Source organism: Glycine max, chromosome 1 (genome assembly GCF_000004515.6).
Source record: "Glycine max cultivar Williams 82 chromosome 1, Glycine_max_v4.0, whole genome shotgun sequence".
Taxonomy (NCBI): Eukaryota; Viridiplantae; Streptophyta; class Magnoliopsida; order Fabales; family Fabaceae; genus Glycine; species Glycine max.
The window spans coordinates 5,287,453-5,312,832 of NC_016088.4; the positions used below are offsets into that span (position 1 = coordinate 5,287,453).

A 25,380-nucleotide genomic window follows, 5' to 3' on the forward strand; every position below is an offset into this window, starting at 1 on the left:
ATTTTAATGCATGGTGAGCCAAAGTAGATTCGGCTACAACTATTTCAACATGATCCTAAATTTCGACTGATGAATAAGTAATTTGGTTGGTCATTAAGATTCTAAATTTCGAATGATGAATAAGCAACTTGGTCGTTAAGAGGAAAAATCTAAGTGAATCTTAACAAAAATATGACCAAATTTAAAGTAAAAGAACACAATAAAATCGACAAAGAAAGACTGAAAAAAAAATTAATAATTACATTAATGGGTTGTTTGTTGGAGAATCCTTACACATGTTTCTAAAATAACTACCTATACTTCAAAATCTAAATAACTTAATCTGAACCACGTTCATACATGATCCCTTCAGTATCAATCGGTTTCGGCAAGTTTACTTGTGTTTCGGCTAAGTAGCAGCCAGACACACTTCCCATGTTCCACTTTTCTGGGAACAACTTCCTAGTTCTTGGGATATTCACGTTCTCAACTCAACTGATTTTACGAATAAACCCATGATTTTAGCTTCAATTCAAACTCTAATGAACTTATCTTCTTAGTTCCTTCTAAATCTTCAAAAAATTGACCGAATCATCTTCTCTAACGGTTATACCTTATCACTTTATTCGAAATCACAATAACCTCTTTTGATTATGCTTTCATCCCTATTCATTCAACTAGCTGAAAATATTTCAACTAATAACACGTTTGAAATTTTATAATTAATTTATATGAAAAAATTAATAACATTTGATTATATATTATATGAAAATTAGTCGGATATATAACATAATAATTTTTCTTCTGACCGGTGTGTCATTCTCTCCTAAATTTTTCAAACTAAGAAAAAGAAGGAAATTAATAATAGAACCGACAAGAGGATGAAGGTCATCTGAATTCCATGACAATCAAGGACTCCATAACATAATCCAGAACATTCCTTTACAATACAAGTTCTTTAGTTTGTCGTATTGGCAACATTTTAATCTCTAATTAATTGAGCTGTGTAATCATACTTTCTCTTCTGGTCGAAGAGCTACATCCAAGTTTAGTCTAGTCATCTTATTCTGCAACTGCATATAACTGTAAGAAAATGATAACATGAACAGCATGGAATTGACAAAAAGGAACACTGGTCCCCCAGCCAGTTATTTTCATTTGGGACCCTTCACGAGGTCGAGGTGTGCCATATCCCTATAAAAATTAAGTATGCTTTATGTATGCAAAAAAAAAAAAAAAATACCACTTTGCTCTTATTAATACGCCAGGTGTGCATCACGTGGTTGGTTGAAATTTCACCATGCACTTGCAACAACAAGCGTATACATATATAATGCACATGTCATTAACAGTTTTTGAAATGACCATTTCTGGCATAGAAAGAAGTAAGTGCCATTTACATCCAATGAAAAAATGTGTAGTTATTTTCATGCACCAAATCTCATTGATTTTTTTTTACTTTCGGTTATTCACTAATAGGATCAATCACAAGCCGAAATAACAACAGGATTAATCACAAGCCACAATATATAACAATATCCAAAACAATGCCTTTGTAACCTGTTGTGGCCACTAACTAGTAATGTTTACATGTTGTATATGCCTTAGCCATATATAAATATAAACAAGTATGTACATGTATATCAATCAGCTCAAAGAACGTCCTATAGTTTTCACAATTATTAGTGTTACATTGATTCTTGAATGAGAAGGGGAGTTAGATATTTTATCTTAGAGGAAAAAGGTTAATAAAGTTTAGAATTGACAATTTTTATTTTATTTTTTGTGATCAATGATTAATTAAACAATTGTTAAAAATGAAAAATAAAAAATTGTTGGGGCCATGGCAACCGCCAGCCAAGTAGCCTCCACCACTGGGTTGCTCTATTTGTCAAGAGCATGTTTGAACAAAGGCCACAATGAGAGGGATAGGCAGTGATTTTATGATCACAATTAAGCAAATGGCAGTGTAGTGACATCTTGTCCACATTAGTTAGGGAAGCTTCAAGGGGTACTTGGAAAGAGGGGTAAGTGATAAACCAAGGTCACTTTCTAGTGGTTCATCATAAGATAAGGAGCAAACATATAGTTCAACAAGAGAACAAAGAATGTAAATTAACTGCAGGAATAATGGTGATGGAATCACCTATGGATTTTTCTCCCAACATTGTTTGTCCCTTTGTGCCCTCCTTGTCTGCCTTATTTTTCAAAGGGTAGCATATGACAACCTTCTCTTTGTGTGCCAAGAATTAGTAAATGTCAATGACATAAATGAGTACTCACACTAATAGAGTATTTGGAAATATATCAAGTTTCCTGTGTAAAATCTTCAGGTTGACCTTTTATCATGTTCACTCAAAAATGGTCCAGAGAAGACTCTTTGGTGACTTTGTGTTCTATTGCATTTTCCCTAAGTATTTCAGTTTTAGAGAAAAATATATCTTTTTTAAATTGACGGAATGTGCCCTAGTCATGACTATGCCAAAGGTTTTTCAAATTTTTTGGAGCTAATGGTATGTTTTGTTCAGGAAAGAAAGTTAAAAAAAAAAAAAAAGAATAGTGATGGAAAAAAGAAGTAGAAAATTAAATAATTTTTTAGATTGTCTGGAAGGAGAGAAAATGAAAGGAAGAAAAGATGAATATTTTCTTCTTGTTTGGTGGTGTAAAAAGTGAAAGGAAAAAATATATGTAAAATAAGTAAATATTTTCTTTTTCTTTTTTTTCTCTTTTGGAGAAAAGATACAAATGATACTTATTCTATTTGAAATAATCTTTTCTTTCTTTGTCTCCTTCAACCAAAAGAAATGATCATAAATTTGAGAGTTTTCTTTCCTTCCTCAATTCATCCTCCCACTTTCATCCATACCAAATAAAGTCTAAAAGTTTTGTAATTTGAATATCCAAAAGTTATGGTACTCTACAGTTCAAACTCAAAACTAGTAGTAGTAATTATTTGCAATTTTGTAGCAACTGATCCACGCACTTAGTAGTAATTATCTTTTTCAAAATAAAAGGAGGCAATATTTTGTTGTGATCATAAACTGGTGGAGGTTCTGACAGAGGAGAATCAAATTTTAAGCTTGTGGAACCTTAATTTAGCAGCCTCTGAGAGCCACTATTGCACGAAGTGCCACCCTGCTATTATATGTGTAGCACGTTATGCTTTGATACCTTGTAACACGGGCACAAAAAATAGATTCCTTCAAAAGCATAAGGCATAGGGATCGAGGCTCCCCCTACCTTTACCCTCTAGGAAATAACATTGAGAAAGGGAAAGAAATATTACTCGAGAAAGAGAGTATTTTATGTTGATAATTCAAGTTGTTGGGTTTTCAAAAAAAAAAAAAAAAGAATATAATTCAAGTTGTTGAAGATTTAGGTTCTTTGTCAATTTCTTGTCATGGCTCACAAATTGGACATCCTATCCCGTTTTCTCTTGGCAGAGATGCAAGAAATGTGAAGTTCAATGCTTAGGGTAACCTTGATCTAAAATTAAAAAAAATTGACATTATAAATAAATGAAAAAGAGGGAAGGAGATGAAATTTAGCCCTTTAAAATATAAATAAAAGATACAAAGTTTGTGATGTTAATTATTTTTCTGTACAAAATCAAGGAGCAATAGGATCTAACATTTCTTGAAATTTGATATTCTAAATCCCACAGCTGGTATCTACCAAAACCCACTGCTTGTTTAAGCAGAGAAATAAGTAACATTCAAGAAAGAAGAGAGAAACTAGACCAAGAAAAAAAATTGGAATGCTCAATCAGCCACCAATGACCATAGTTTCTTGGAGCTCTCCACTTCCTTCTTCTACAATTCACTTCTCTATACCTGAGGAAGGATCATTTTCCTGAAAAGAGGAAAAGAACTAATTTAATTTTTCTATATGTGCACATGTACAAAAACACACACTAAAATAGAAATAAAACAAAATTAAAGCATGACTATACCTATTGATCTCTTGCAATGAAGTACTGCTTCATAAATTGAGTTCTCATGATCATGCAAATCACCAATAGGATGTGTTGCAAGTGTTGGTTTTGGTGATGACCCTTTCTGTGTCAAGCATTTAACTTGCCAATCTGTCTTATCAATATCATCAACTCTGATGCTCTTCCTTGACCTCCCTACTTTCTGCCTTAATTGGTTGACATACCTAAAGAAGTCCACCAAAGTTCTCCTTGTTGACTTTCTCCACTTTGTAAGCAATCCATGATGAATTTCCATAGCTCTCTGAGAAAAAGTCTTGGAAGAAAAAGAAGAACTAAGCTTGGTTTGAGTGGGATCTGGTGTGTTGCAAAACTCTACTTTGGAAGGGTCAACAAACATAGGCCTTAGAAGGCCATCAGAGAAAATCTCATCAGCAGGAACAAGAACAAGAGGTGAGTGAGGGACAGAAATATCAAAATTGAAGTTGAATTCCTCACAGCTTTTTTGCACACTGAAGTTGAATTCTTCTTCTGAGGTGCCTCCATAGGAACTATAATAGGGGGGTTTATTACAGTTTGATAACCAACTGTATGAAAAACTATCACTGGCTAGAGGCTCTGATGAGGGTGGTTCCATTATTTTGCCAAGGATTTAAATTAAGCAAACAATGATGAATAAAAAAAAGACTTATATACTCCTAAGGACAAATTGATGTTATTGATAGCTTATAGTGACAAAACAATGGTGACCACAAGGGGAAAGTTTGTCTATTCTATCAAGGTCAAGTAGGGAACAAATGGAACAACATAAATGCAAAAATGTATCCACTTTAAGTAGTAAAAGGTTAGCTTGCTTTCTCATCTATATAGTTATTGTAGTCTACAAATTCTTCTGAACAGAAAGACATACGATCAACAAATGAAAGTTTAGCTTGCTTTCTGTCTTTATAGTTTTTAAGAAAATGTAGTAACTTGAATTTGCTTCATAGCCTTTATTATTTCAAGCAAGTATCTATCACACTAAATAATAATAATAAGGAGCGTGGTGATTGCCATGCATGTTTTATGATGTAAAACGGGGTTTTTGAATTTTGACGTATGAACAGCATGATAAATGCCATAAAGTATGGTATGAAAAGTATTTTTTAGGTATAGTATGGATTTTTTTTGGTAATGAGTTTGAAAAGTATTTGAATGGTACTAAAGAAATTCTTAATTGAATACGTCTTGTGTAAAATATTTACGCGTAATAATTTTGAAAAAAAAAAAGCCTAATTATTGAGCTCCAGGTAACCTGATTTGAATGTTTTGCATTAAATTTCAACAGGAGCACGTGAAAGTTGTATTTGCCAAAAGGGAATGGACTACACAGCCCTGCTATCTCCCCAAAATTTTGATTTTATTCCGTAAAATTACTTGTATTTTTTTACGTGAGATGATTTTATTGGAATAGAATCAGATTATTATAGATGAAAAAACTCTTCATCAACTGAATATCTAGGTTTAAACTCAAGATCAATTGTTAAACAAAAACAACTTTTGTCAGTTTTTTTTTTTTTAAATATTATTATATCTAAAATATAAAAATCATTTAACACATATTTTTGTTCACCAGATTCTAAAACCTTTCCTCTATTCATGTCTATTTCATCACACACTGATAAGGGAATTTAACAATTTTGTGCCTGAAGTTTCTAATAGCAATCACAAAAATTGAAGGAAGTACTTGTAACAGAAATAAGGTCGAAGCATCAACCCGTTCATCCATGAAGGCCTAATTTAATTTCCCCCACAAAAAGAAAGGATAACGGAAAACCAAGATAGGAACATGCCCCACAATATTTTAATATAATTTGAATCAAACAAAATAGAATTATAGAAGCATAAAACAACAGAAACAGCCAGAAAAAAGGTTAGTGGCTATGTCTCCCCAACCAACTGAAACTTAGTTTTCTGCTGATATACAAAGAGAGGCTACAATCTTAGTTCACACCTATGAAGCACCAATACTGACATGGACATCGGACACAACACGGACACGGACACGGACACATGGATAACTGTAATGTCCAAAATATAAAACGTAGTACGGGTGTCGGACACTGACACGGACTCGTGTCGAACACGGACACGGCAAGGGGCTGGAGTGTCCGTGCTTCATAGGTTCACACTTAACAGATCAATGCCTTTTCCACTTACACCCACATTTTTACACAGAAGAAAAAACAAAAAAGCTTCTAACTCTTATGGTTTGCAAAACATTTGCTTTAAAACTTTTCACTTGCAAAAGTTTAGTCAAATCAAAACTCTGTTCATTCTCTCAAGGGTCGCTTTTTGTTTAAACAGAACAAGTGGATGATAATACCAACAACAGTATCAAGATACATCCTAACTGAAAAACTGATGGGGCCAAAAGAATAACATTATAGTTGACAGGTAAAAGCCAAAGTTGTGGTTGATTTTTTAGATAGCTACATGAACATGTATTGATAAATATCTTTATACCTGATAAAAAAAGAACGAAAGTAATAAGAACTAATTAATCCAGATGATAGGTCCATCAATATAAGAAGTATACCCTTAAGTGCACAGCATTGTTAGGCTTATCGCATTTGAGATATTGTCCGCTTTTGCTTTTTATGCGGACTTTCACGGTTTTGACCTTGAAAGATGCCTCATCAATTTAAGATCAAAGGAGAAGGGTGTTTTTAAACTATCCTTGATCTTAATTCCTATACAATGTAAGGATTTTTTTGGTGTACTAAAACAATAGTCCCAATTGAGACTAATAGGCTACAAGGTTTGACAATCTTCATGTGTGGCCTAGGCCCTCCTAATATCAATGTTCTAATCTTAAGTATGTTGTATTGTCAGACTCATCACATGTGAAGTATTGTCTGCTTTGACTCTTGTTTGAGTCTTCAAAATTTTAACTCTCTTTTTTATCAACAGAGATCACAATTTTAACTTTAATAAGCATCCCGACGAGTTAAGGTTAAGGTAAGAGGATATGTGTAAACTACAATTGTCCTTAATTCCTTAGCAATGTGAGATGGATTTTATGGTGTTCCCTAACAAAGAAGTGACATTGAAACAATTGTTTGTCATTTGTCCGTGTCAAGTTACGACATATCAGGATTTTGTTGGTAACAGATAATTTCTTGGATTTAAACATAATTATTTCCACTATCTCTAAGGACAATAATGCTAAAATTCTATGCACCACATTCAGCTAAACTATCATGTAAACTAGAAAATATAAGTAGAATAGGACGAACGAAGCACTGTGCTAAATTATTTCTTTAATAGAAATCGAAAAACATAGTCGGTAGTATTTCAAACTGATACATTGGATCGAGAGTATATAAAAAAAATTCATATGAAGGCTCCCTTTTGAAGTTATTTCACTTTCTGTAAGCAAAAATTGACATAGACAGCCACCATGAAGATTGATCACAACAATCGTTTCTAATTGATTTTTCTCTTCTAAAAACTGAGAATGCAAGGAAAGTTAGCCTCTTCCATTTGATCTTTTTCTTTATTCACATCTGGGAAGATAAAAACATGTGAACAATGTCAAAACCAAATTTCAAAGAGAGACACCCTTTTGTGTTTTTCTGTCCTGAAGCTAACAATTAACAAATGAGTATTCTGTGATCCTAATATTTCAAAGTACTCTCAAGTCTCAAAGCTTGGAAAGATAGTGGCAGAAATTTAACTAGCGCTAAACTAGAGCAAAATAAATTATGAGAGAAATTAGCAAAGTAGGCTTACTTGTTAAAGAGACCTATACTTAAGAAACTTGTACGCACTGCAAGTCTGCAACAGTTATTTGGCCCACAAGCATGTATTTATTCCCTTGTGCAAAATCTGATTTTTGTAGGCTGACCCAAATAGATTAGTCCAAAATGAAATCTTCTGTTTTTAGCTTTAATTTTTTGATTAAAATTACTTTTTTTTATGTAGGTAAATAAGTTAGTTCGTGTAATTTTATAGACTAAACTCGTTTTTAAAGCAGATCAATCCGCATAAACCTACTTGGGCTATGGGTTGTAAGGACTTATCCACAATATCTATTAATTTTAGGAAAACTATCAACGTACACCCTATTTTTGGAAGAAATTATAATATGATTTAAGATTATTACAGTCCCAACTTGAGTTTTATTAACTTTTTCTTGTAAATTAAAATATTGATTATATGTTACTTAAAGATTAGTTGATATCATAAATAAAATGATGCTCAGATTATGTATAATTTCTTTATTTTTGAAGTGTATAGATGAAAAGAAAAGAGAGATTAAAAAAAGAAAGAGAGAAATATATAAATTTGACAAATGATGTGAAACAAATAGAAAGATAAAAAAAGTGAGTTAAAGTAAGATAGAAGAGTAAGTATATGTTAATAATAACCACTAATTTATGCACTATCTTCTGATTTTAACATCTATGTTCATGAGCCTATTGACCTATTATCATCTACGACCCATGTTCCAGGTCAAGACCAGTGGACAGCCCTCACTAAACAATGTAATTATTTTGTTTTGAAGCTCTAAAAGATAAGCTCAGGGTGTTGGATATGGACACTCTTGGTCACCCACCCTAAGGGAAGAATACTAGAGAGTAGAGATAGCCCAAGTTCTGACTTAGAATTTTCTGTTTTCTACAAGATTTTTTTTTAGGCAATTTTATTCAAAGTATTGTCAAACATTAAATGTAAACATCCTTTTCAATAAAAATTCAAATCTTGGTTTGTTATATTATGATATATTAATACCTTTCAAGATAATAGTTCCTTTAACTAGACTAAAATTTCATTTGATTTTTTTTATTGGTAAACATTAGTTGTTAATTGATAACAGTTGCAACTGTTTTCTAACTGAAGCTTCAGTTAGTTGTATATGGCCTTTAGTTGTAGTATCCAACAAGCATACTTTTCCATGTCAAAACAAAATCATAGCTTTGGCAGTTTGATTCACACATAGGGAGAAGATAAGAAGAAAAGTAAAATAAAATAAAATAAAGTTGGAACAAGTTGAAGTGTTGAGAAGCAAAAATGGTGGGTGTAAAGATTGTGTTAGAAATTGTGGTGATAAGATTCCTCTATTTTTTGTTGCTTGCTACGGTTTTGTTCTTTATTTAGACTAACCTTGTCAAATTCAGATATGGCCTTGTTGATTTGGGCCGAGAATGTTATGGGCAAATGGATTTCATGTATTGTTTGTGTTGCATTAGTTTCTTCTTCAGTTCTTCTTCCGTTCTACTTCTTTTTATATACGTAATAATAAAATAAAGATTAAATGTTCCTTTTTATTCATTATATTTTAGTGCTATTTTATTTTGGTACATTAAATTTTTTAAAATTTTATTTTGGTCTTTTATGTTTTTGAAAATTTTATTTTGATCCTTTATATTTTTAAAAGTTTTATTTTGGTACATTAAATTTTAAAATTTTTATTTTAATTCTTTATGTTTTTGAAAGTTTCATTATTTCTTTTAATTTCCATGTTGATGTGACGGTAAGTTAAATGTTAAAATAATTAATTTAAAATAATGACAATTAAAAATTATCACTATCTTTTTAAAATGCATTCAACCACTTATTTCTCTAACTCAGTTATGTTCTTTTGCAAATTCTATAACCACCACAACATAACACAATGCAACCATTGTCTACTAAGATCTACAACCTCTTTAGCACTCACCAAACAACACCATTGCGCCACCCCATAGCCACACCTGATCCAACATCAACATAGATCAAAAACATTCCGACGATGATGAGAAGCTTCAGATTTGAAGTCACGATAGTGATTTTGAGTCTTTCTTCAATTTTTAGCCTCACTATTTTAAATTAATTATTTAAAAATTAACACAACACGTCTAATATTTGATAATGAAAATTAGAAGAAAAAACCAAATGAAACTTAAAAAAACATAAAAGATTAAAATGAAATTTTCAAAAATATAAATGAATAAAATGAAACTTTTAAAACTTAATGTAGTAAAATGAAAAACATTAAAACATAATAAACCAAAAGTTACATTTAACTTAAAAGAAAGTTTGAAATCAATTAGTTGACTTATGTGGAATTAAGTAATTGGTATTGGTTTAATTTCTATTTGTGTCTAATTTTGTTTTGGGGCTAAATTTATCTTTAAGCAAGTGAAAAATAATTTTAAAAAGACTAAAATTAAACATCTCTATTGTTTTTCCTTATTTTTTTAGTTTTGTTACTGACTATTTACTAAGCTGCTTTCTGGTCACTGCATTCCCTAATCATTGTTTTTGTACTATTTATTTAAATTTAGAAAATGAAAAAAAAAAGATTATTTTGTTTCAATAAAAAGATATTAACTTATCTATAGCAACTCATTAATCTTACACGTTATTTTAGAATACTTGAACTGATAATTTAAAAAGTTCTCTTTTATATTAACGGCTAAAAGGCAAGTCCTTGGAAAAAAATTATCTTAATAAAAAAATTAAGGTACATGTGATAACTTATTTATTTAATATTTTATTTTAGCATAACTTAATACTTTATATTAAAAAATTGTAAATTTATATAAATTTATATAAAGTAAAACCAATTAACCAATAATAATTTTTAAAAAATATGTGATTTAAGTTCTTCATTATATTGATCAATTAACTCTAGTCGCATAATCCTCCAAATACATTGTGACATCAATTAAGTATTTTAAAAATGAAAAGTGATACTAAAATCAATTCTTCATAAACAAATAAATAATGAAGGAATAATGTGATGTTATTTTTGACTATTGAGGAATAAATTTGACATAATAATTTTAAAGGAATAAATTTGACACAATTTCTAGAAATTTAAAACTACCTGATTCAATTAAATAAAAAAATAAATAATGTGACAACCTAAATGCTTCTATGTTAATTAAAGCCATGATAACATCCACATCAATTCCTTCATTCTCATCACCCGCTACGTCCATCACTTGTGTTTTGGCATCCTTGTTAGACATCACTACTGTGTCTCCACTATCGCATCAAGTTCAACTACCACGACCTCTTTATTTGCAACTCAATGTCGCATTGTGTATCAGAGTGTTGTTGGAGTGGTGCTTCCTAGTCCTCGACATCCATGGAGGATATAACAAAATAAGGGTTGAGAAATCCCTAGGAACAAGAAATTGAAATCTCTAACTTAGGAGTAATTAAATTCAGAAAATGAGAACGAAAGGTAGATTTGTGCATGTTATTGAATAAGATAAATCAAGACCTTTCAAAGTTTTGTTTTATGCAAACAAATCACTAAAAAAAAAGTATTTTCGACGGCACAAATCCGTTGATATTTCCAAAAATCCGTCAATAATTTAATATTTCCGACGGATCAAAATCCGTCGGTAAAATGGTCATAAGAAATTTTAATCGACAGAAATATTCGTCAAAAGATCATCGATAATGTCTGACAAAAATATCCATAAGAAATTACTGACATATATATCTATCGGAAGATTCCGACAAGAATATCAGTCAATAATATTTTTTCAAGAATTATTTATTTCATTTAAAGCTTATATTTTTTTTCTTTTGAGAAGTTCAAGCCCAAAAACTTATTAGATAAGAACTAATATATATTTAAAATCTACCTTCATTGTATCAAACTGATTGTTGAAGGTTTATCTAACCATTCTTTGGTGTCCCTCTTCCTATTTGATGTTTTTACAAAAGAAACACTATGATTAAAACTCACTAATTCGGTAGGAGTAAATTTCCACTAACTTGGCACATATATACCATTTGAGATGGTAATTTGGAAGGGCACATGAAAAAGGTCTACTCCAAAAAATTAGCCCAACCTTAATTTTCCATGCTTTGGGCTAATTGGTTTGCAATTCTTTAATTTGGAGGATGTGAGAAATTGTTGGCTTGGGTTCAAGTCCAAACCAGTCCATGTATACCCTACCTATAATTGGCTAGTAACTATTGTGCTAATAGGTGAAACCTATAACTGGAGGATAAATAGTGTGCTAATATGTTGGGGGCATCTTTGTATGGTTAAAAACAATGAATCACAACCCTTCACATCTTTCTTTCTAAAAAATTTATTTATTTTATTTAATTGATAACCAAACAAGGAGGAATCCCCCTCCAAAAAAAACACTATAGTATTTAAAGAAACAATAACAATTCCGCTAGTGGTCGTTACTAGGGAGAAAAAGTCCTATGTGCTACACATTTACACATAATAAATAACCACAACAAAAACACTTGAGGATTTCTAAGAATCCTAGAGTCAATAAAACTCTCCAAAAGAAACCATTGTCAAATTCACCGAAGACTCCTTACTTTAAATGAGCACATTATGCAGTCAAATTTCATAGTTGTGCAATCAATTACTTGTATCTATGGAATCAGAACAGAATAACTAATACGCAAAGAAGAGAGTTTTCTATAGCAATTAAGCTCTCACATGATATATGATTATTACCATGAAGTCTCCCTTCTTCAGTGCATTGTTCAAGTCCAGATACATCCACTCTTTCATATTTCATAGGGATTTTTGGGCCTCCAGCTTCTTGAAATTACAAAAAGTGATCAATGTATCATCCAATTAATTCCAATAAACAATAGACAGTCCTGAAGCCAAAATAGGACTAAGATAACCTTCACAGCCGTAGCACCGACCAACTGAAATAAGTCTGCATATGTCACACCAAAATATTTGTCTTTGATCAGCTGAAGAAGTTTCAATGCATTTACAAGTCCTGATATGACAATTTATCAGGGAATATTACTCCATAAGCAAAATTCAGAAGAAGAAAAAACATGTACCGGAAAAATTACAATAATTAAAAATAATTTGATAGAATTTAAATTGGCATAAAAATATTACTACAACGGTTAAAATTTTCCTACATTAGGGATTATATTTGTTATTTATGCGGTCCTATAAAATATCAATACATTAACTAGTATAAGAAAAATACAATAGCTATCTATTAAGAGAATTTCTAGTGTATAAGGTGCTTCAATAGCTACATATTCCAAGAGTGAATAGGCAATTTAGTCTCTGAGATTGTACCCATTTTGTATATTAGTCCCTAACTTAATGTTAAATTCAAAATAGTCTCTATCTTTGCATAAGTGTTGCAAAATATCTTCCGTTAAATTTTAAAGTAACGTTGTTAGTGAGGTCAATTTTAGTGCCACGTGGACTATCCAACGTGGCACTAAAGGATGACGTGGCATGGCACGTGGACGTGCCTCCTAAAAGATGTCACGTCATTTGATGATAACAAAATGAGTAAATAGACAATTTAGTCCCTGGCTTTGTACCCCTGTTGCATATTAGTCTCTAACTTAATGAAAAATTCAAAATAGTCTCTATCTTTTGCATAAGTGTTGCAAAATAGTCTCTAACTTAAAAGATGCCAGAAATCGTGCTTAAAGTGTCCATGCATTGCGAAGGTTGTGCCTTGCACGATTTCTGGCGGCGCAGATTCCTCCTTGAATTCCTTGTCATCTTTTGATTCCTCTGGTTTTTTCTCTTCTTCTTTCTTTTCTTCTTCCTCTGCTTTTTTCCCCTCCACTTTGTTTTCCTCTGGTTTTTTCTCTTCCTATTCAGAACACACAAAAAAAATCAGAACCCGGAATGATACATTGATGGTAATTGAAGAAAAAAAAAAGAGGAAAAGAGAATTATTATGCAAACATCGCCCATTGGTGTTGACGGCTACAAAGATAAGGTTGTTGCTATGGATTTTTGGTTCTTTTTATTTGTACAAGTGTGTGTGAGTTCTTTTTCGTATATATACCTCAATTGGTTCAAAACCATCAAATTTGAAGAAGTCACTCATTCTATCATCATCAAATGACGTAGCACTAAAATTGACCTCACTAACAGGGTTACTTTAAAATTTAACGGAATGACTATTTTGCAACACTTATGCAAAAGATAAGGACTATTTTGAATTTTTCATTAAGTTAGGGACTAATATGCAACAGGGGTACAAAGTCAAAGACTAAATTGTCTATTTACTCGTTTTGTTATCATCAAATGACGTGACATCTTTTAAGAAGCACGTCCACGTGTCATGCCACGTCATCCTTTAGTGTCACGTTGGATAGTCCACGTGGCACTAAAATTGACCTCACTAACAGCGTTACTTTAAAATTTAACGAAAGGACTATTTTGCAACACTTATGCAAAGATAGAGACTATTTTGAATTTAACATTAAGTTAGGGACTAATATGCAAAATGGGTACAATCTTAGGGACTAAATTGCCTATTCACTCCATATTCCAAGGAAGATCACTAATGTAAATATTTATTCTTTTTTTAAAAAAAATAAACTTATAGGTTGTAATTGAAGCTCAATTGCAACTGCAGGATCTATTTTTAAGGAAAAAATATAAGAATTTTAATATCAATTGCAATAAATTAAACAAAGTGAAATTAAAAAATACAATTGACTTAAGTTCACTATTAAGGAAGTATGCAAGTCCATGAGCATGAGCAGAAGTAAACTTGAAAACAACAAAAAAAGAAAGAAAACCAGCGGTCACCGAATTTGATTATTTAATGTATTTTTTGCTTGCATGTGCTGAGGATGATTATCTAATAATAGCGTTCTTCACCAAAAGACTAAAATATTCGAAAGTACCGCGAAATCCTGTGACGCTTCAATTCCATAAACAAGCAGACAAATGAAAGTTCGCTTGTTTTATTTTAATTTAATTTTGTTTACATTAAAATCAAGTGCAACATAGCAGCATAGTGATCTTTAAAATGAAAAACAATAAATAAACAAAAAAGAAGCAAACATTATGAGAATAGGATGGCAGAACTTGGAGTTGAGAAGCTCCCTGATATCTTCTCTAGTGAAGGTTAGTGCGAAGGTTAGTGGAAGAGGAAACAGTTGTGGCGAATTGGAGTGCAAACCAGCTGGCGCGGGCACAACAGTCAGGGCTCAACAACGGTGGCACGACGATGCCATAAAAGACTGAGTGCGAGAGAGGCATGGCTGCGAGCGTGAGTGAGTGAGTGAGTGAGAGTCTAACTAGGGTTGGGATCTTTTTTGTTTTTGGGAAAATTTAAATTTCCGACGGATGTATATTCCATTGATAAAATCCGTCGGAAATATTTAAATTTCTAACAGAAATAAATCCGTGGATAAAAATTCGTCAGTAATTCAAATTTTTTTGATGGAATTTAATTTTTTGGTAAATTATGATGATGATTTAAATATTTCTGATGGAATATTTTCCATGGAAAATAATCTATCGAAAATAATGATTTTTCTTGTAATGAATGTTAAGTTATGAAATTTGTGTCTTAACACGAATATATAAGATGAAAAGTCTTGTGGTGTCTACTTTGGTCTTAACAAATGATAGCTAGCTCATGGATATTAAGTGTGTATCTATGATCACTTAAATGGTGTGATGTTTTGATCTTGTTTGTAAAGAACATATGTCTATACTCCCCATTATCTCTCTGATGAGGATGAAAGAGAAAAAAGTCAACTCAAAAAGCTATCTACTTTATGAAAAGGTGCATCATAGCAAGTTACAATGTACTTGAGTGCACAAAAGAATATTTTATTATTGTTCCAAGATATAGAGTGCAAAAATGGCAAGATAAGCAAATTGATTTATCATATCAATGTAACAAGTTATTTACATGCATCAAATGTTTCATTAGATGTTCCAATGGACATCTTCACCAATAGATGAAGACGAAGGTCTTTCCCGTCATAATGATTATTTTCTTAAGAAGCCTATTAAAAGTTTAAGATTTGAAATCCACGTGTTAGAGAAAGTGGGGTGCACGAATGAGTATTCTAAACATTTTCAAATACTTTGTAATTTCTCTAAGTTAGAACCTTGCTCTCAAAACCTTTTTATAAAAGAGTGATAAACTTTATGCTTAAACCTTATATTCGTTTATAAAATTATGGTAAAGTTTGTGTGCCGTTAACCTAAGAAAAATCAGCGAGTTTTGTAGAAGTTTGAATAGACTTCGAATCAAAGAATACTTAGGTGTTTAACTTGAAAAAGGATTGTGTAAAACTACTTGTGGTTGAGCTAGAAGTGGCTTAAGAAAGAAGACTTGCATTTTCGATTAGTGAAATTGGTGGATTAACCAAGAATTGAACGTAATCTCAATGGTTGAAATAAACCAATATAAAAACATGTATCTTTATCTCTACTTTATCTATTTTATTTAACCTTGAATTATGTTTCTCTGTTAAACTTTGTTTATAAAAAGATTTCGATAAAACTATTTTTCACTACTCTTAAGAACGTATTTTTCATAAGATGATATTTTTGTTTTTGTAAAGTTTTTCAAAAAAAGTTTAAAGAAACATAATTCAACCCACTTCTTGTGATTTCTTATTTTCTACAAGTGTAATTACATAGTGAAATGGTTCTTGTTTTTGTGTCATGTGTTTCCCAAAGACCAAACTACCCTTAATTTGAACTTGTTAGGTCCAACAAACCCAAACCCATTTTTCTTGAATTTGATGTGGTTCATGTTTTTATTTTTAATTGATTGTGATGGTTTAAAATCATCATAAATTATTTAAAAATTTCAAAATCAAATTTTTAGGGGCTAAAAAACTGTTACAAATTACAAAACAGTATGTCATGTCACACGTTTAGTTAATAGGGAAACTAAAAAGTATTTTTCGATTTGATGGACTAAAAAATAAATAAAATAAGGAAATTGAAAAGGATAAATTCTAAATTTAATGAATTAAAAATATATTTAACTCAAACAATAATTAGCTCACAAAAGTTAGCCTAATAATAAAGGGTTGAGATAGTTTACCTGAAAGTCTAAGTTCAAATCTTGTTTTGTTATGTTACACGAAAAAGAGTTAGTTCAACAATCATCTTTTTTTTTTTCAAATACTTCTATTCAATTAACTTTCAACTTCTTGAGTTAATTGCTGACTAATTTTTTGAACTGACTTAAATGTTATCAAGTGCACAGTTGCATTGCTGAATTGAATTTAGATAGAGGGGAGATAAATTCGGAATTTAGTAGCATGTTCCACCAACGACGATGGGAGACTCAAGCGCCATGTGAGGTGGGGCGAGTGTAAACAGAAATCATTTATTCATGTTGAAGTTCAACATTAATCGGCCAGCACTTATTATGCAATAGAGACACTTTTTCATACATGAGGTTCAGGCTGTCCCATACCAAGTACAGCACACCACATTTTTTTTTCTTTCAATTTGATAGATTTTATTACCACACATTGTTTGATAATTCTATTTTTTTTCTTTTTGAAAGCAATATATTCTCTCCCCACTTTAAAGTCATTTTCCGATATATGCACGACATTTAATCAAACTCCTAATATTATACTTAAAAACTCAATCATCTTTCAAGTGTGTTGTTGTCTCCTTTTTCTTTTTACAATATTATTATTATTATTATTATTATTATTATTATTATTATTATTATTATTATTATTATTATTATTACGCATGTGTGCTCGCGAATATATTCCCCTCTAAGAAATTTCAATCTCACCGGCTATTATTTTCTTGGGTCCATTTTCAACTTTGTAAACAGTGTCTTCGGACTTATTTCTTTTAAAAAAATATGAAGGCACTTCTCAATCTTCCATCAATTAAGTATTGTTTATATATAAAAATCAAATTCTTAACTATTTGTTTGAGAGATAGTTATTATTTATTAGTACTTAATAAACTAACTAAACCTTCAAGTTGTGGTTGATCCTAAAAGTCATATATTAGCATGAATGGACCCCGTTAAGCAAGATCCAAAAGTCTAGGGCATCACTCATCCACGCCAATCAATTTGCCTTTATTTTTTGTTGTTCTTCTTTTTTTCGCTTGCCTCGTTAGTCGGTATCATAACTTCGTTTTCCTCATCACATCACATATCTCATATAATCTCTAATAGGGAGGATCTTTTGATGACAGTAAATAAAACACGAACATAATGAAATGACTAGTATTTTTTTAAGTCAAAACCCATATGTGTCTTTTACTTTTATCCGAGAAAACAAAACTACGTGTTTGCGCGTGTGTGTTGCCTGTCATGATCTAATATACTTACGTACGTACCAAGAAACCACATCAGAATGACACTTTGTGAATTTGGAATTTGATGGGTATATTCCACAGTTTGAAAATGATCATCAACGAAAACACATAAATGGACGATCAGCGCATTGCATGCAAGGAAATCAGTTTGTAATATTATATAATGTATTATATTAGTAGTTAAATTCTACTTGATGATCGATAAAAAATAATAACAATAAACAAAGCTCCTATTTTATTTCGCATTTCTATTTACTTTTTATACCTAAAAGAAAAATATTTAGCAAGATACATCTTAAATGTATTTTAAGAAAATGAAAGTTATCATTTACTAAAATGCTCTTTCTAAATAAATAATAAATAAGTGTAATATATATATATATATATATATATATATATATTATATTATGAGTAGGGATGAACTTAGCTCTAAGAGTAATTTTTTAAAGGTAATTTTATTGTTCATTTTCTTTAAATCTGATGATTATAATAACTAAATAATCTTAATCATTAAATGTCAAATAGTTAAAATACATAGGAACTCCTTTAAAGTCTCTTGACATTGTCCCATATTTTTTTGTTACGCTTGGTCCATATACTCCAAAGGGCCAAAGGGCTGAGATTAATATAGGATAGGTTAAGAGTTTATTAGGTTCACGACTTCACATCATATTTTATTCTTATACAATTCTCTTGTTTTATTCTTCTTTATTATCTTGTGATGTCCCTTGACGTATAATCAATCATCCATTAAAAATGAAAAAAATATTTTTATTTTCAATTTTTATAATATATAATCTCAATTTATTGATTATTAATTCTAATAAATAATTATAATTTCATATTTTTATATTAAAATCGTGTGTCAATGTTACTTAACATATGGATCAACTACCACAATGTTGTTTCAACTTAATTAACAGTGTCGAATTTGAATTCTAAATATACAAATGCATTAAATATTTGAAAGAATAACTTTATTTTGATTCAAACAAAATTATTTCTCATAAAAGTGACATTGGAAAAAAACATTCCCCACTTTCTTTCAAAGGAGCCAAATTCATTAATTAATTAATTTATTTTTACATTAAATAGTAGTATATTTCTTAACCATTAGATCAAAGATTTGGATCATTAGAGAGTGCATCTAAGAGCTTTAATCATTCATTTTTCTAGAAAACTTAGGTGCTTTTTATAAGTATTTCTGTTCAAATTGACTAACAAAATTATTATGGTAACAAAATTTTCTCTCCAAATATTAAACATAGTTAGATACAATTATAACCATTCATTACAAATTAAAAATATATTCAAATGTTTCAGTAACAGTAATATTATAATTTACAACATGCATATATTATCGCAACCTTTTAAATTGTTAATTTCAATCAATGGATATAATTTTCTAATTTCCCATGTTTTGGGTAAAGTCCTTTTTTTGGTAAATTTTTCTAATTTCCCATTAACAATACACTTCCCAACCCTCACTTTCTTTAAAATGAAACAAAATTTATTAATTAACAGATATATATTTTTCATGTGGCAATACTACCACCACCAGATTTCTTTATTATTAAGTAAAGGTTTGGCTCATTAAAGTGCTTATTCCAAAGGAATAAAAATATAGTTATATATATGCGGATAAATAGTTATTTTTGTTGTTGGATGTGTAATTTGGTGACAAATGCATCTCTAGAAGATGAAAATAGAAAATTTAGTCACCGAAAGTGTAAAAAATGCGACAAATATATTTGACCGTTAACTCTCGTCAGTCATACTAAAATAACCCACGTGACACAGAGAGACGAATTTGTCACTGAAATGATTGTTAATGTGGCGATGTTGACTAGATTGGCCAAAAATGTTAAGATATCATTTTTGGACATAAATGTCATTAATTTTTTGTTGGATGAAAATGTCAATATTTTTAATTGGAGAAAAATATCATTAATTTTCTTTGGACCTAAATGTTAGTACGTTCCATTGGACCAAAATATCAATAAGTTACTATTATTGGACAAAAATGTCAATAACTTTGTATTGGATCTAAATATCAGTATGTTTCTATTAAACTAATTTGTTAGACCCGAAGTTTTGTTTCATTTAAGGATAAAATATAATTTTAGTGTAAATTTTCGCCATTATTTATCGCTATAAACATAACATTACAATAATCACTTAAAAAATTTATTGGCAAAGATCATTTAAAACAAACATAATAATAACGATAATATTGGTTATCAATCATAAGTTGTCTGTTACAATAGAAATTATCCAAAATAAACATTGTACCAGTTTACCAAAATAAACATTGTAACAATATACCAATTATTACAAAAATTTTCAAATTATAATAATTAGTCACAATTTATTATAAACAAAAGATAAATATATCTCATATTTCACTTCTTCGAATCTCAAATATTTTATTAACGGTGACGAACGAAAATTAACTGTCAGATATATTTGTCGCACTTTTTACACTTTCGAGGATAAAATTTTATATTTTCATCTTTTAGGGACACATTTGTTAACGAATTACACATTTAAGGACAAAAATGATTGTTTATCCTATTTCTAGTCTCAGGGAATGAGGCAATTAAAGATGGTCACATTAACAATTATTTCGGTAACAAATTTATCCATCTCTGTCATGTAAACTATTTTATTAACGGGGACAGACAGACATTAACCGTCGAATATATTTGTCGCATTAGTTACAGTTTCAGGAACTAAATTTTGTATTTCATCTTTTATGAACACTAACAAATTACATATGTAGGGACAAAAATGACGATTTATCCTATACATTCATTCGTTAAGAAGAAAGACTTGGATGACTTTATTCTATCATTATAAAACTTTTTGAATCACATATCATAATTTAAATTACTTTAAAATAATTATTTTAAAAATACATTTCTCAATCGTGACTTACTCTATAAGGAATCAAAACCATGAATTAACAAATTGGTATGTCATTTTGCTGACACGGTAGTGACTATCCACAGCCCTAAAATCAAATGTGAACCCAAATCGCTCGCATTCGTGGTTTTCCCAAAAAATATCTTTTGAACTGTCCCACACCAATTCAGTAAACTGCAACGAAAGTCGAAACCCACTCTCTCTATTCTATAAGTTGTAACACCCAGTCCTCCATATAAGAGAGAGCCGTTGAAAGAAGAGGGACCATAGAATCCAGCCAAGTAATAACGTTGGGCCACACCACACAGGTCATAACCACCCCACTTGCGTTTCTGCTGTCCCAGGTAACACGTTACAGCCACACCTTTTGGAGTGCTTAACGAGATGGTTTTCCTCTTTCTCTCTTTTTTTTTTAGTAACTATGGTATTGAAGTATTTTTAGCTCTTTTATTTATTAATCATAATATTAATACGAAATAGTTTTATATAATTAATTTTCGTAAGAAATTTTAAACACACAAAATAAATATTTTTTTCAATAAAGCTCAGTTAAGATTCAAATCTTGAATCATATATATATAAAATCTGTTATCACTCAAGTATTTCTCTTTCTTTCCACACAATTCCTCTTCTTTGATATTTTCGCCTATTTTTATTTATCTAAATAAATTATAATAAATTTAATTATCATACATACAAAGTAAAATAATTTTAAGTATCAATCAATTAAAAATTATCATTATTATGATTTTTTAAGATAATTATTGTAAATTTAATATTTATATTATCACAATTTATAATTAGAGAATAATATAAAATTATTTACACTATTAAATATTAATGCATATCCTTTTTCTCAATAATAGTTATACTTGTTTATCTTAATTTTACATTATTATTTTCTCTCTTTTCTTTAGCTTCATTTCTTTAGCTTCATACACTTAAACCCCCCATCAAAGTATAGAGAAAAGTTGTTTAAAGCTCCTTTATTTGTGCTTTCATTTTATGTCTTCATTTATTATGTTTAATATTTCCCGTGTAAAATTAAAAAAAACATATTTAAACTAATGTGACAATTTTATAATTAAATACTAAAAATAAAAGCACAAGAAAACCCTTTAAGTTCTAATTGAATACTATTTATTTTTTCGAAAATGCGTTTTTTTAATGGGTTAACAAGTTACTACATCTTAAATAATAACTATAATTTTCTAACGTGTAGTATTACTTTTCAAACGTCAGGGTACATAGCTAAGCAATCTCTTTCTTTATATATTCTTCTCTATTTTCTTAGCTGCCATATAAAACTTATCATTAAAAAACAAAAGAGGTTCTAAAAAACCCTTCCTTTTGTGCGCTGTAGCGCTTGAACCTTGAGGCACATTCAAACATTAAAACCCTCTAGCTGGCACAATAAAACAACGACACACAAGTAAAACCTTAGAGAGAGAGAGAGAGAGAGAGAGAGGGTAAAAGGGTATTAGATCCTTGAACCAGATCAAATCATCAAAATCTCTGTCTATGGGGTTGTGAAAACAACAATCACATTGTTGTTGCTGTAAAAGGGGATTCCTTAGTCTAGATTTGTTTGCATTGCAGAAGAACCAGATACCCCATTATTGTTCTTATCTATCTATCTGTCTATATTCTATTTATCTTCTTATTGTAGTTCTCATTGTGTCTGATTTCAGTGATTTGTGTTGTTTTTGGTTAACACAAGCAATGGAGGTTGTTGAGAAGGAGAAGAAGTACATAACCTCAGAGGAGCTGAAGGGTCACAACAAGGAGGGAGATTTATGGATCTCAATTCAAGGTAAGGTGTACAATGTCTCAGATTGGGTCAAGGAGCACCCTGGTGGTGATGTTCCAATCTCAAACCTTGCTGGCCAGGATGTCACTGATGCATTCATAGCATACCATCCTGGCACAGCATGGTCACACCTTGAAAAATTCTTCACTGGCTACCACCTCAGTGACTTCAAGGTCTCTGAGGTGTCCAAAGACTACAGAAAGCTTGCATCTGAGTTCTCAAAATTGGGTCTTTTTGACACCAAAGGGCATGTCACTTCATGCACCCTTGCATCTGTTGCTGTTATGTTCCTCATTGTACTCTATGGTGTTCTGAGGTGCACTAGTGTGTGGGCTCATTTGGGTTCAGGCATGCTCTTAGGGTTGCTTTGGATGCAAAGTGCTTATGTGGGCCATGATTCTGGCCACTATGTGGTTATGACAACCAATGGTTTCAACAAGGTTGCACAGATCCTCTCTGGGAACTGCTTGACCGGGATAAGCATTGCTTGGTGGAAGTGGACTCACAATGCTCACCACATTGCGTGCAACAGCCTTGACCATGACCCTGATCTGCAGCACATGCCGGTCTTTGCAGTTTCGTCGCGGTTCTTCAATTCCATAACCTCTCATTTCTATGGGAGGAAGTTGGAGTTTGATTTCATTGCTAGGTTCTTGATCTGCTACCAGCACTTTACTTTTTACCCGGTAATGTGTGTTGCCAGGGTCAACTTGTATCTGCAGACAATTCTGCTATTGTTTTCGAGGCGAAAAGTGCAGGATAGAGCCTTGAACATAATGGGGATCCTTGTGTTTTGGACTTGGTTCCCTCTTTTAGTGTCTTGCCTGCCAAATTGGCCTGAGAGGGTTATGTTTGTGCTTGCTAGCTTTGCTGTTTGTTCCATCCAGCACATTCAGTTCTGTTTGAATCACTTTGCTGCAAATGTATATGTCGGGCCACCGAGTGGGAATGACTGGTTTGAGAAGCAGACAAGTGGTACATTGGATATCTCTTGTGCCTCTTCGATGGATTGGTTTTTCGGTGGCTTGCAGTTTCAGCTTGAGCATCATTTGTTTCCAAGGCTACCTCGGTGCCAATTGAGGAAGATTTCGCCTTTGGTTAGTGACCTTTGCAAGAAGCATAATTTGCCTTATAGGAGCTTGTCATTTTGGGAGGCCAATCAGTGGACAATTAGGACCCTCAGGACTGCTGCCCTACAAGCTAGGGACTTAACAAACCCTGCCCCTAAGAATTTGTTGTGGGAAGCTGTTAATACCCATGGCTGAGGCATTTGGAGTTTTTAGAGTTTAGGATTTTGTCAAGGTCTTTTTTTTTTTGTTTTCTCTTTAAAAAGAAAAAAAATTCTCATTGTGATTTTGCTAGCCCCCACTTTTCCAGATTGGGCTTTGAATTTAACTTTTTGTTAGGTGTGGTGTACAAATGGATGGTGATCCAGATGTTACTGCAGTTCATGTGCTTTGCATCAATACAAATTCATATCATGTATGCCTTTTTGCCTTTTCACTTCTTTTTCCTTATCTTGGAATAGGTTTCTTAATGTCTGAAAGATATTATACCATGGTTGATCTTAATAAAGATAGAAAGATTTCATCAGATTGTGTATTTATGCACTTTTTTATTCACCAGTTGTTGAGTAGAATATTTCTTCTTTTATTCTGGTTTGTTGGAGAGAGAGGATGGAATTATAGCAATATGTCATTGATTTTCAAGCCTTATAGTTTGTTCCTGAAAAAACAAAAAGAAAATCAAGGAGCTCTGTTATAATATGTCATTGTTATGGCTCAACCCTTGTATTCCAAGTGAAGGCATCTTGTGAGTCAGCAATTTGCTGGCAGTGAGGCGCCATCAGAATGAATTTTGCTTTTGCTAGAAGAATGATTCATGCTGGAAGAGATTAATCTTGTGGCAACTGGCATGGCATTAACAAAGTTAAAGAAATGTTGATTCTCAGCAACAGCAAGATAAATTCCACAGTAAAGCAATTTTTATAAGGGAAAGTATTGGTGAGTAAGCAAAGCTAGAGTGGATCAATTTATGTATTTGAGGCCATCAGAGTGAATTTGAATTTGAATTTGCTTAAGGTGGCACCAGCAATAGTAATGGTGGTTCTCACCTGGCTAGAATGGATTAATTAATGTATATGAGACCATCAGATTGAATTTGAATCTGGCTTCTGCAAGTAGAATAGCTTCATGTTGCAAGTAGTAATTGGGAATGGAAACAGATCCTCTGCAGTTTAGAATTTAAGTCCTAATCCAATAGTTGGAAATTCTTAAGCTTCTAACTTTTGTTTTAAACTATTTTATCATTAAAAAATTAATTCAAAGGTTGATATCTCAACAGTTGAAAAGCTACTCTAGAGCATCGTGATTGGAAATTAATCTTGAAAATAGTGGTGATTCACAGCAAGCTAGAATGATAGGAAATTAATCTTGTGGGTGTCAGCAAGAGAAAATAGTGACGATTCACAGCAAGCTAGAAATAAATAATTGATGCATTCTTTTAATGGTTGATGTATTCCATTCCATTTTTCCTGACTATTAAAAAATGCATTTTGTTTCTTTTTAATTATTTTTTTTTCTTTTTATAAGACTTCTTTTAAATTGTCACTTGCATTTATTATCATTTTCTAAAATGTCCTCAATTCTTTTACATTTTTTAGGT

At 31.3% G+C, this 25,380-nt stretch overlaps 2 protein-coding genes across 4 annotated transcripts; one reads left to right on the forward strand and one right to left on the reverse strand.

The window, feature by feature from the left end:
- Positions 1 to 3,506: 3,506 nt before the first annotated feature.
- Positions 3,507 to 4,887, reverse strand: LOC102660630 (probable membrane-associated kinase regulator 6). Its single transcript, XM_006573042.4, has 2 exons — positions 3,932 to 4,887; positions 3,507 to 3,831 (listed from the first exon to the last, which is right to left on the reverse strand). Exons 1-2 carry the CDS (start codon positions 4,545 to 4,547, stop codon positions 3,824 to 3,826), a joined length of 624 nt encoding a protein of 207 aa, XP_006573105.1. The 5' UTR covers positions 4,548 to 4,887; the 3' UTR covers positions 3,507 to 3,823.
- A 16,109-nt stretch (positions 4,888 to 20,996) lies between these two features.
- SLD1.1 (delta8-sphingolipid desaturase 1) lies at positions 20,997 to 24,309 on the forward strand. Of its 3 annotated transcripts, none has more exons than XM_041016356.1 (2): positions 20,997 to 21,250; positions 22,598 to 24,309. In XM_041016356.1, the coding sequence occupies exon 2, from the start codon at positions 22,629 to 22,631 to the stop codon at positions 23,979 to 23,981; it is 1,353 nt and encodes a 450-aa protein (XP_040872290.1). In that variant the 5' UTR covers positions 20,997 to 21,250; positions 22,598 to 22,628; the 3' UTR covers positions 23,982 to 24,309. The 3 variants fall into 3 exon arrangements, with proteins under 3 accessions (XP_040872290.1, XP_040872301.1, NP_001350835.1); XM_041016367.1 differs by having other exon boundaries at positions 22,627 to 24,309; NM_001363906.1 differs by lacking the exon at positions 20,997 to 21,250 and having other exon boundaries at positions 22,131 to 24,309.
- The last annotated feature ends 1,071 nt before the right edge of the window (positions 24,310 to 25,380 follow it).

Excerpts from the sequence above, each read along its gene's own strand:
- LOC102660630 (XM_006573042.4), bottom strand. The coding sequence starts at position 4,547 with ATGGAACCACCCTCATCAGAGCCTCTAGCCAGTGATAGTTTTTCATAC.
- SLD1.1 (XM_041016356.1), top strand. The coding sequence starts at position 22,629 with ATGGAGGTTGTTGAGAAGGAGAAGAAGTACATAACCTCAGAGGAGCTG.